This window comes from Delphinapterus leucas, chromosome 18 (genome assembly GCF_059928025.1).
Source record: "Delphinapterus leucas isolate spDelLeu-1000000601 "Yukka" chromosome 18, BTC_Dleu_Yukka2, whole genome shotgun sequence".
NCBI classification, from domain to species: domain Eukaryota; kingdom Metazoa; phylum Chordata; class Mammalia; order Artiodactyla; family Monodontidae; genus Delphinapterus; species Delphinapterus leucas.
In genome coordinates, this window is record NC_143146.1 from 76,271,244 (window position 1) to 76,283,742 (window position 12,499).

Below are 12,499 nucleotides of genomic sequence, written 5' to 3' on the forward strand. Positions count from 1 at the left end.
TTCTGTGTCACCTGCATCAGCTCTTTCAGTTCATTGGTTTGACAGATACGCACTGAGTGCCCGCTGTATGCCAGATGTTACTCTAGGCGCTGGAGATAAATCCGAGTAGAACAGATGGGAATCCCTGCTTGTGTGCAGGTGACAGAGGAAAACAGAAAAGCAAGGGAAGAGTCCGGTCTGTTCCTGGCACCTGCAGGTTGTGGAGAAAGTGGTACAGGGAAGGGAGGACTGCGCGTGTCAGGACGTGTGCGGCCTCGCACCGTCCGCAAGGGCTGGTGAACGAGGCTGTGAGTGGAGGGTCCGGATGGGGGCGCAGGTGTGAGGCCGGGAGGAGGAACAGGGGGAGCCCGCGGGGCAGGGCGGGGGGAGGTCACAGCTGAACGAGGCTCGTCGTCGGGGGAGGTGGGTTTGAGCCGGGACTTCAGTGGTCATGGCCCCGCCGAGGGGGCTGAGAACCGCCACAGGGAGGGGCACCCGGAGGTGCTTTGCAGTAGCCACAGTGAGGGACGCGGCTGCTCCAGGCCGACGGCGGCTGTGCAGGTGGTGAGATGTCACGTTTGGGGCGTGTGGCACCCGAAGGGAGAGCCAGGCCTTGGACATGAGCCACCGGGAAGACAGTTCCTGCTGACAGGGGCGGGGCAGGAGCGCGGTGGGTCTGAGTTAGGTGTGAGGTGCCAGTTGGTCAGTGCAGGTGGAACACTGATGGACAGCAGGGCACACACACGCCGGGACGAGACTGGTCGGCTTGCCTGGACGCTGGGGGCAGCCGGGGAAGGGGGCGACTGAGCCCCGGCTCGAGTGACTGGAGGTCACTGGAGGTCACCGGCCCCGCGGTAGCGAGCGCCCAGGGTGATGGCCAGCAGATCCACGGCTCACAAGGTGGTTAGCACAGGAATGTCTTGGAGCTGGACTCTGTGCACACAGTTGTGTCGAGTGTGACCTGTCATTTGGTTGGGGAGCTTGGACGTGTACATAGAAAGATAAACCTTAATACAGGTCAGTGTCTTTTTAGTTCCAAATGCACAGCACATGGCAAACAATGCCCTGGGGTTTAGGAGCGCAGGAAGTTTGCAGGTGCTGGGATGGTTGTTGGAAGTTTCATGAGGGAAGTGAAGCTGGAGGTGGACAGTGCGGAACGGTGAGCTGTCGACAGCGGGGGCGGGAGGTGGGAGGGGTACAGGTTAGGGTGGACCCCACGTGACAGGTGTGCCGGGTCCTCTTCCAGCGAGGCGTGCGCTTGCCCGAGGCCGGCAAACTCATTCCTTTTTATTGAATACTACGACGGTATCCAGGTAGATTAATTGAGGTAGATGTTTCATATGTAAGAGAGCTAGGAAAACAAAATAGGTGAAAGTTAGTAAACAATGGTTATTTTGAAATAAAAAGCACACACAGGGATTATATTTGAAAACAGTTCTCTATGCTAGCTGGTTTGATATCTGGAAATAAAGACTTCAGTTTAAACTAAATAACAGTTGTTTTTCTTAACACCGTCTAAAACGAGGCAGCGTTTTTCAGGTTACGAGATACGGGCTGGTTCAGCAGTGATGGTGGGGAGACCCTTGGGTTCCTGGAAAAGAGATAAACTGAACAAGAAACTGAAACATATAAAAGACCATCTGGAAAATAGAAAAATAGTGTGTGTAGCCCACTCTCAAATACATGTGAAAGCCGTGTACATGTTAAACAGTGGCAAAAAGTGCTAAATTCAAAAAGTCACATGAAAAATTTCCTATCATGGGAAACAACAGTAACTCCACTACATTGCCTTTGTGGGTTTGTACAAAATAGTGACTTATGGCTGAAGTATTTTAAGTAGTAAAAAAAAAAAAAAAAAAAAAAAATTCCAATAGAGCCTAAATTTTTAATGTTCTAATTTTGCAATATTTTCTTTGGATACTGATCCTAAATAGATTATTCTGCTGTGTATATAAAAATAAAAATATTGGGCTTCCCTGGTGGCGCAGTGGTTGAGAGTTTGCCTGCCGGTGCAGGGGACGCGGGTTCGTGCCCCGGTCCAGGAAGATCCCATGTGCCGCAGAGCGGCTGGGCGCGTGGGCCATGGCTGCTGAGCCTGTGCGTCCGGGGCCTGTGCTCCACGGCGGGAGAGGCCACAACAGTGAGAGGCCCGCGTACCGCAAAAATAAATAAATAAATTAAAAAAATTTACCCAGAAAAACACTGATTTTTAAAATCTGATGTTTCTAAGTTGTAGTGATTTTTATGAACAAATCAGAGGCTAGCTATCTCTTGAAAACTCAGAAAAAAATTAGACATGTCTGACAGACATTTTTTTCCCTTAAACATATGAATAGATAGAAATAGATTGAACCTTTGGATTCTTTTCTTTCGTTTCCCCTTAACTTTTTATTTTGGGGTATCATTTAAGGCTTTGATTATTACTATGTCAGTTTAATTCGTTTATTTAATAAAGATTATCATCATCCAGAAATGCCTAGCATATGTTAGCAACCCAGCTTCCCTTTGAGGATCCTCACTTTAAAGGCGTTGTAGTGTATGGACTTATGATCACCACATTATAATTTTAACAGGCATGTACATTTTATTTTATGTAGTTAAAGATATGTTCTTTTGGATTTTCATTTTAGAGACTGTCATGCAGTTCCTTGAGAAGCTATCTGACAAACTCTCTGAAAGGTTCGTTTTTGTATTCTCTTTAGAGTACATGTTATTTATTTAGGTTTTTTTTTTTTAAGACTTGATTTATAAAAAAACAATTAGTAAGTGACCTGTTAAGAATATAAGTGTTGGAATATTGCGTCAGATCTGTGGACTATTCAAGAGATTAGATGAACAGTGAGCCCTCCTTTGAAAGTGCAAAGTCGTCCCCCGAAGGTGACAGTCTCGGAAACTTGGGCTGTCCCCTCTGATGAACCAGTCAGCCGTCTTGAGGAACTCATCATTGATAGGGACTTCTTAAAATTTCCCAAACCTTTTGAAACCATATATTTTAGCTTGTACCATCAGTTTTATCATCAGCTGGAAATGTAGTATTTCTCTTCTTTCGGCCTCAGTGTGGGGGGCTGGTGGGGATGGTAGATGGATCTGTTTGCCCTGCTGTGTGCTTCAAGAGCGCTCTCAGTGGTCCCTCTGTCACAACTGCCTGCCTTCTCCCTGCCCAGCCCCCTGGGCTGGCCCTCATCCTCGGGGCCACTCTGGTAGTGCTCTTTCTGGGGGCCAGCCCCCCAGGAGCCTTCAGACACCCTGGCTGTAGGACGAGGCATGGCACGTTTGTGAGAGACCGTGATCTCTGGCACTGCCTAAAACCTCGTCTGCTGCCTGACTGCACCAGCGTGTTAATTTTAGCCCCAGTTTCCATTTCCTGTTATAAACTCATGCCTTAGAACACAGTCCTCTCCAATTTGGATTATATTTATAAATTCTAAAATTATCTTTCAATGCAGTGAGCTATTGTGGCTTTGATATAATGAAGTAGTGTTGATTATGCAGTTATTTGAGACTTTATTCTACTTTGCCTTGCTGGTTAAGCATTATTATTCTTTTTCACTTGTATGTAGCTATAGATTATATTTTGAGCAGACTTATCTTCAGATTTTTATAGTGGTATATAGGAGTTCATTCTAACAGAAATTTCATATTCTGAAAATATTAAGTACATATTTGATTATTGCCCAGCTGGAGGTTTTTGGTAGGGGAAAAATTATGACTAGCAATCTTAAATATAATCTGTGTTAATATTCTTTTATAGGAAGTAATTTGTTAGCCTCTTTTTTAAGGTGTAGCAAAAAGCAGTGGTTTAGGGCTTCCCTGGTGGCGCAGTGGCTGAGAGTCCGCCTGCCGATGCAGGGGACGCGGGTTCATGCCCCGGTCCGGGAAGATCCCACATGCCGTGGAGCGGCTGGGCCCGTGAGCCATGGCCGCTGAGCCTGCGCGTCCGGAGCCTGTGCTCCGCAACGGGAGAGGCCACAACAGTGAGAGGCCCACATACCGCAAAAAAAAAAAAAAAAAAAAAGCAGTGGTTTAAAGTTTACTGATTAACACTTTGCACTTCGCATGTTTCTGTTAACACTGCTAGTTTTTCCAGGCTTTTAGTACTTTCAAGACGTATCTCTGCCAAGGTGCTTTTTAAGGTAGAAATTGTAGTAATTTACTGATGTATATATTATCGTTTCTTCTAGCACATGTAAAATTTGGTTAATACTGGTTGCATTTGCACTACAAATTACTTCTAATTTTATCATGAATATTGGAAAGTAACATAAGCAGACTAGTTCTTTTATAATGTAATTATGAAAATTTTGTCCTAACAATTAATGATAAACCTGTTTTACAGAACTATGAAAGATTTTGAGATGATACGAGGGATGAAAATGAAACTAAATCCTCAAAACTCTGTAAGTGACCATCTTGGGATATTTTTATTATAATATAAACAGTCTGTCAGCTGAGGTCTTTATCTTTTGACTCTAGAACTTTCTTGTGATTTGCTGAAGGTGTATATAGTCTTGTTTCTGGTCCTTGGATTTGGGGAATAAAGTATTGAAATATTTGATACAAATGTCCGAGTCTGACATTCCAGGAAATCCATTGTTTTTGTTGGTTAGTTGCTATCTCTCTCTCTCTCTCTCACACACACACACACACACACACACACACTGTCTGTTAACACAACCTGTGTTAATATCTGCTCACACAAAGGTTGCTTCTGTTCTATGGAGAGTTGGCGTCTCTGTGCAAAGCACCTTTAGGGGGCTCGGGGGGGATGACCTGGCCGGTGGCAGCTTCAGCATCAGTGCTCACCTTGCAGTTGACATGTTTGTTTGCTAACCTGTGGAGCTCAGTTAAGTAGATCAATGTTGACTGACAAAGTGTAACCCGTCTTGAAAACACTGAATCTTAAGATCAAATGATTACGTGATTCTTCCAGTCAGACTGAGTGTCCTTAGGGCCAGAGTGTGCCCTGAAAAGGGATGAGATCCCAGGTGTTAGGGCTCGGGTCCTCATCTGGCTCGGGGTGCCACGGGATTGCTGGGGTGTCTGGACCCCTCTCCTGTAGCTGCTGGTGGGGGTCATTCTTGGTTGCTGGAGGCTGCTGAGCAGGGTTAGAAACTCTTTAACCAGCTTCCCAGATCCAACCACCATGAAATGGAGTAATTCTGTCATAGTCACTGATTTCTGGAGCAGCGTGTGAGATTGTTAAGTGGTAGTCAGAGCTGTATCTAGCAGAGTAACTAGGATTAGCCATCCACCCACTTTGGCTTCGTAGGTAGGTCCACTTAGGAAACTAGATCATGGGTCAGAATTTAGCTTGGTGAGCACAGGAACAGAAAAGGTGAAGTGTCTTGCCAAAAGCTAATTCATTAATATGACTCGAAGTTGTTCTCCCTGGACATGTTTTTTGTTTGTTTGTTTTTGGCTGCATTGGGTCTTCGTTGCTGCATACGGGTTTTATCTAGTTGCGGCAAGCGGGGCTGCTCTTCGTCGCAGTGTGCGGGCTTCTGATTGCGGTGGCTTCTCTTGTTGCGGAGCACGGGCTCTAGGCGCGTGGGCTTCAGTAGTGGTGGCTCGCAGGCTCAGTCGTTGTGGCTTGCGGGCTGTAGAGCACAGGCTCAGCTGTGGCGCACGGGCTTAGTTGCTCCACGGCATGTGGGACCTTCCTGGACCAGGGCTCGAACCCGTGTCCCCTGCATTGGCAGGCGGATTCTTAACCACTGCGCCACCAGGGAAGCCCCGGACATGTTATGTAGCTACTGATGCTGGCTGTTCTGAGGATGTTTGGGAAATGCCCTTTCTTCTCTCCTGAAGCCCCCGTTTTGGTGAAGGTGCCACCGTTCACCCTGCTCCCCTAGCCAGACCCTGGACTAAGTCTAGACCAGGGGTTCTCAGACTGCTCCCTGGAAGGCAGCACCTGGGCACTTGGTAGAAAGGCAAGCTCTCGGGCACCACGAGCTGTGTGTCAGTGAGCCCTGCGGGTGTTCACACCCGCCCCCGCCCGTAGTGTCAGGTACCGAGGCCGGCAGCTTCTGCCTTCCTGGGAACTCTGTCCCCTGTCTGTGCCCATTGCCACAGCCCTGGCTGAGGTCATTATTCCTTCTCCCCAAGACGACAGTGACTGGTTTTCTAGCCTTTTGTTCTGCTCCCCTGGAGGTTGTCCTGCATTCCAACTGCTTTGCTGGGTGCCTGGCCCACGTTGGATGCGGAGAAGGTCCTGGGCACTTAACTCGGAATGGGAATGAGTGAATGCAGGGCTGCCAGAGGGATTTTTCTAAAACACTGATTGGGCCTTGCACTCTTTAACATTTTCAGGTAATTATTAGATTTACCTTCCCGTTTCTTGGCTTTCCCACCAAGCCCTTCGTCATCTTTCCCGGACGTCCTCCTCTTCTGCCTGGGAGCCCGGTCGGGGTTCTCCGCTCGCTGCTGACAGCCGTGTGACGCTCGTGCGCTCTTTTCACTTACTTTTTGCTTTGCTTTCCCTTCTTGTACTTTACTTTTATTTATTTTTTATTGAAGTATAGTTGATTTACCATGCTATGCTTGCTTTTATTTTTAAATTGTAACTGACGTTTATGTGCCAGCGAATGCCGTACATCTGGATTACGTGTTCCCATTCTTCACAACCCAGCTGAGGCTCTGTCTCCTCCAGACGCCTCCTGCCCTCCCCTGTGATTTAACACCCTTCGTGGGCTGTTGGCGTGGTACAGCGTCACACACGTGGCACACTGTTCTCTGACTGGCGGGCTGCTTGTCTTCCTGCTGCCTGGACTGTTGTCAGCTCTTGGTACAGGGATGGTGTCCTGTCTCTGTTGCATTAGAGCCTGCGCTCTGTCTGGCACGTAGCAGTTAGTAAACAGTCATCTGTTGGAGGCCATGAGTGCCAGGAACTGATCACTCAGGGGCCAGAGTCCCAGGGATGCTGTCCCTGCCCTTCAGGAGCTCATGGGCAGAAAGAAAGGAAACCTCCATGTCTTACCTTGGTTCCTTTCCCTGATAAAAGTATGAGCATGGCGCATGAGAAAGAATACCTTGTCCGCAGAGGAGATAATGTCTAAACTGAACCTTTAAAAGACCTTGGTAATAAGGATGGAAGCCTCATTCACGGAGCTCTTCTCAGTGCCAGGTGTTTTGTTTTGCAGTTGAAGTGCATTTAGCAATACTGTCTGGGAGATGCTGTTGATTTATTCAACAGATAACTCTTGAGGGACTACTGTGTAACAGGCAGAATTCAGGGGCCAAGATACAACGGGAAAATTGCAAACAAAATCCCTGCCCTCACGAAGCTTACGTCGTAGGGGAAGAAAAGAGATAGTAAACACATGAAAAAAATCAGCATCGTGCTAGTCCTATGGTGATAGGAACTGTGGGGGAAATAATGCAGAAAAAGTGGATGGAGGCTGTTGTCTTACAGGGGCTGGGCAGTGAAGACACCCCCCCCCCACCCAGGAAGATGACACCGGAGCAGCCCTGAAGAAGTGAGGGGCTGGCAACAGCCAAGGAAGAGCCCTCTGGGCAGAGCCGGAGGGAGGGGTCTGCCTTGCGGTGGAGGAGCAGCAGGAGGCCGGCGGGGGTGGGGGGGGCAGGGAAGCCCTGCGAGCCCCCGTGCTGTGGACTGTGTACCAGGGGTCAAAAATGGTTGTTCTAGTGTTTCTTTATGACATATTTTCTTTGCCAAGATTAGAGTTAATTCTGCCTTAGTTACGTTTTAAATTGTTGCTTTCATTTCTGGAATCCACCCTAAGCTTCTTGCTTAGATTTAGAAAGAACTCTAGTCTCACCTTTAGTTCCCTAATCTTACCTGCAGTATGTTTTATGGATTAATACATGGGTTACATTTTGGGGAAAATTTCAGCGTGGCTAATTTAATCTATCAATTTTGACTTCCATTAGTTTACATTTTAGAATGACATTTGTTTAGCTTTTCCCCAAATTCTGCAATTATGCTTTATTTATACCTCTCAACTCACTGATTGCAGGGAAGTCAGAATAAAAAGGCACGTATTTCCTGCCAAGTCATGAATTTTTAGGCTTTTTATAAACCTTCTTCTGGCATCATAACAGGTATACATTTTATAAGTTGGCTAAATTATTGATTAAAATTGTGAAATAGTCAACAGCTTTCATAACAGTGAATTTTTCCTTTGTAGGAGTTAATGCCTTGGGATCCCCCCTACTACAGTGGTGTGATTCGTGCAGAGAGGTACGTTTTTTGAGAAATACTTGTATGTGAGAAGGAAGAAAGAAATACGTATTGAGCGTTTTGCCTGCTAACTGGGCAACTGTCCCTTCACTTGGTGCCCACGTTACAAACCTGCGTCCCCTCAAGCTCAGGCCCTGTGCCGGAGTGGCCAGCAGCCGCCCTCAGGTCACTTATCTGGGTTGGGAAGCCCCTCCCCCAGGCCTGTAGTGGTCCCTCCCCCATAGCCCGTCCTCTGTGGCTTCTGTCATTCCTGTTTACACCTTGTGAGTATCTCCCGCATGGCTGGAATCCGGCCCCTCCGCCTCTTCCTGTGGGTGCTGTCCAGGCTTCTAGACTCTGAGCTGGGGTGGGGGCTGGGACTTTGCTAGAACCCTCGTCGTGTCCCGTTTCGGGCCCGGGGTGGGTGCTCGGCAAATACTTGTTGAGCCAGTAGAGGAATGCGGTAGTACTTGGCATGGTACAGTGTGGTTTTCTTATGTTTTCTCATTTTGATTGGAACACGTCAGCATGTTATTGGCACATCTGGGAGGATATAAATGAAATAAGCATTTGGGAAACTTATGTTGATAGAGGGACTCCTCTGGCTTCTGTATTCCTCTGTGTCTATTAAACTGTGGCAAACTAGGAGCTATGCTTTTTTCCCTAAATATACCCTATTTCTGTCATTTTTATGTTTGCTTGTAAACCCACAAAATATGGAGGCCTGTTCGGAGTGAACACAAAAATGTTTATGTCCCAAGCAACTTTACATCTGCAAGAGGAATATATTTTTTAACAATCTCAGAATCTTAGCCTTTAACAAATCCTTAACATTTTTCTCTTACGGTTCATTTTTTAGATATGCAGTTAAGATTGACTTAGGTCCTGGAAGAGAATAAAAGTTTTGAGCCGCTTTCTTTACTAAATCATGCTGGCATATATCATGATAATATACTTACTCAGTTGGTGTTAAACTTCAAAGTCTTTTGGTTACCATGCATTATATTCAAGCATCAAGCAAAGGGTAGTAAGCACCTCACTAAAATTAGACGCCGCTTCTTCTAATGCTTTCTTTCAGCATTTGTCATAGAAGCAGAAACCCGTAGCTTTTCCTGTTCTTTCTGCCCCAGCAGCAGGAGGTGGCCTGAGATCGGTCAGTGTGTCCAGGAGCTGACCCACTGAGTTCCCATCTTTTCCCCTCTGTGGCCTCTCCTTACGTATCTGTTCCCCAAACCAGTGTTACTTACAGAGCATAGGCGTCTCCTAACCTGTAGGTAATAATGCTTTGTCAGCCGGTATTTCCTATACACGTGTCCCAGGTTCAGCATCAGTCACCTTCCCTATGCAAGCACGTAAACTGTAGATCAGAATCTATGGTAACTTGATCCTGATGAACAGTGAGTGCTCAGAATACGTTATAGCTTAACACAAGGTACGCTAGTAATACGACGTTACTTCACAGTTGTGTTTTATGTCTGCAAGACTTCATGTCCTGTTCTTACAGTTGCATTAAAAAATAGCATTTCTCTCTTAAAATCCTTTCCAAGACATAGCATACAGGAATGTTAAATTTTTTATTAATATGTTCCATATTTATGTAAATTTTTCGTTGTATTTTTGACATTGGAAAGTAATGTAAATTAGATGTCCTTGTTTCTGATTTTTGCCACTGTGATTTTTATGTGGTGTTCCTCTGCATCATGTCCCCCACCCCTTATTATTACTATTACTATTATTATATTTTGTGGTACGCGGGCCTCCCACTATCGCGGCCCCTCCCTTTGCAGAGCACAGGCTCTGGACGCGCAGGCTCAGCGGCCATGGCTCACGGGCCCAGCCGCTCCGCGGCACGTGGGATCTTCCCGGACCAGGGCACAAACCCGCGTCCCCTGCATCGGCAGGCGAACTCTCAACCACTGCGCCACCAAGGAAGCCCTATTATTATTATTTTTGACCGTGCTGCGTGGCATGCAGGATCTTAGTTCTCCGACCAGGGATCAAACCCACGTCCCCTGCAGTGGAAGCTCCGAGTCCTAACCACTGGACCACCAGGGAAGTCCCTCCCATCCCTTATTTTTTAATACCTTAGCCTTAAATTTAAAAGCGATATTTTTGTCATTTCACTGTGCTCTGTAAGTATAGCATACCCAAGTGGTGGTTCTGTGGAAATTACATGTGGATATTTGAATACTTGGAAAGATAGAATCAATTATGAAGTATACGTATGCATTAATCAGGGTGTGCGATCCCTGAGAAGTTTGACAGTGATCTTAAACAGAAGCTATTGAATAAAGGGGAGTGAGTCCTCCATTTATACCAAATACGCACCACTGGAAAGTCTTTAGGTTGCTGCCTGACTCCGGACTCGGTACTTAGAGATCCTGGAGCCCCCCCGAAGGTTGGGAATTCTGACTCCTCCGCACCCACCACAGAGATGGGGTCTTCTTGTCCAAATGGGAGGATCGGGGACAGCGTGGCCCTGTGGCCAGGAGCTCCTGAGGGCTGAGGCCCCGGACAGGCCTGGCTCCCCTATGACACGTGCTACACGCAGTCTGGGAAAGTGACTTATCCTCAGCCAGCTTGTATTTTTAGTACTAAAATAACATTATTATGTGGAATTGGCCATCTGTAGACCTTCTTCTAGAGAATGGTCCCCTCTAAGAGATGCTTTGTAATTGTCCTCTCAAATCTTTTGAAGGAGGTTCAGTTCTGCCTTAAAGCTTCTCTGAGAAAACACTCATCTGAAATGCAGTGACTATATTAAATGAGTAGCAGAATACATCAGAGAGCTTTTGGTGAGAGAGACAGCACTGGACGGGGTCCACTTTGCCTGTGCATCCTGGTGGCCGTGTCCAGGGCAGGGGAGCTTGCCTGTGGCCGGCAGGACAGCACACAGGGGTCCCTTCCGTCTTCAAGGTCACAGGCCCACTACCGCCTTTAAAATGAAGCTGGAGCGTCGCTCAAGGTCCGCGTGGCTCTAACGAAAGATACACACATGCCCTCTGGTTCTCCCTCACCACCCTCGTCCTCCTCAGGTTACCTCGGCCAAACTGAACCCTGTCCCCTGCCTGGTCCCTTTCTGTGTCAGAGACTGCGGCTTCCTGCCCTGCCCTACCTGTGACATTGTGCCTGGAGTCCCCGAAGCCCCCTGGCCTGTGCTTATAGCCCAAGTGCCGCACGGCCGGGCGCTCACAGTGTCCTCTGGACCTCACTGTCAGCCACGCCCGGAAGCGCAGAGCAACATTTGTCTTGTCTCCTCTGTTTGAAATGCAGTGGGGAACACGCTCTGGGCCCAGGAAACGGCTGTCTACACCAGTGGTTGGAGATCCGTAGTAAAAGCAACCCAGTGATCACTATTTTGGTGAACATATTTTTGTGGATGGCATTTTTCATCTGTCAGGTTTGTTGAAGGCAGCATGACCTCTGGAGGTCTTCATGATGCTCTTTTGTTGAGAGGTTTCCCCCAGGCTGGCTGGTTCTTAGAGTAGAAATCACCACTCTTCCGGGAGCACAATGTAACCCACCTGACAGCCGCAGGGGACTTCAGTTCACTTATTTGGCTGTTAACTCAGTAAAAGAACCAGGAAAAGGGATGCAGAAATGCTTTAGGTGGGATTGTAAGAATTGGGGGGTTTAAAACCTCCATTTTGAGTAGCTTAAAAGGCAGAGGATGGAGTTTTGGTTTGCAGTGTCAGTCATCTTGATTGACTAGAGTAGACTGAGAGGCGCAGGTAGTGGAGGAGAAAAGAAAGGGAAAATGTAATAGTTTGGGTTTGAGGTTAGAAGGGTAGAACAAAGTGAAGATTTCTAAATCCTCGTTAAATGCCTCTACTTGCAAGTAAAGACTAAAATGTGTGGTTTGACATGAAGTGAAAAGCAGAAGGGGCTTTCCTTGATTTGAGCTTTTTTTCAAGTTACCCAGGGACTTTTTTTGGCCTACATGTTAAACACTTAAGATTTATTTCACATTTCTTAATGTTCACATAAGAGAAGAAAGAACCTATTAGAAAGATAGGAAATTGTGTTTTCAAACTGTGAGCGGTGAGTCCTGGGAAACAGTGGCAGAAGCAGCTAATGGGGAATCTTTAAGAGCAAAAATACCTTAATTTTTTTTCTTTTTCAAGTTTTAAGTTCTTCATGGAAGAGTGAAAGTAATTCTTTACGAAAAGCGTATGTGCAATGATTTTATTTAAAATTTTTATTTTTGAAGAGTTAATACATTCACGTGGTTGGGACAAAACTGAAAACAACGTGAAGTGTCCATTGAGGTATTTCGAATGCTGCGCACAGCCTCCTCCCACCCCTGCCCTCAGGAACAATCATCCTTACAGTGTTCACTGC

General features: G+C 46.7%; 1 protein-coding gene across 2 annotated transcripts in view; it reads left to right on the top strand.

Annotated features, from left to right (window-relative positions):
- The window catches only part of MIPEP (mitochondrial intermediate peptidase), a 133,081-nt gene that overhangs the window by 18,510 nt on the left and 102,072 nt on the right, over positions 1 to 12,499 (top strand). For both annotated transcript variants that reach the window (XM_089899738.1, XM_022574503.2), the window contains exons 8-10: positions 2,610 to 2,658; positions 4,316 to 4,376; positions 8,127 to 8,179. In XM_089899738.1, the coding sequence (XP_089755864.1) occupies positions 2,610 to 2,658; positions 4,316 to 4,376; positions 8,127 to 8,179 (163 nt within the window). The remainder of the gene's footprint in view (positions 1 to 2,609; positions 2,659 to 4,315; positions 4,377 to 8,126; positions 8,180 to 12,499) is intronic.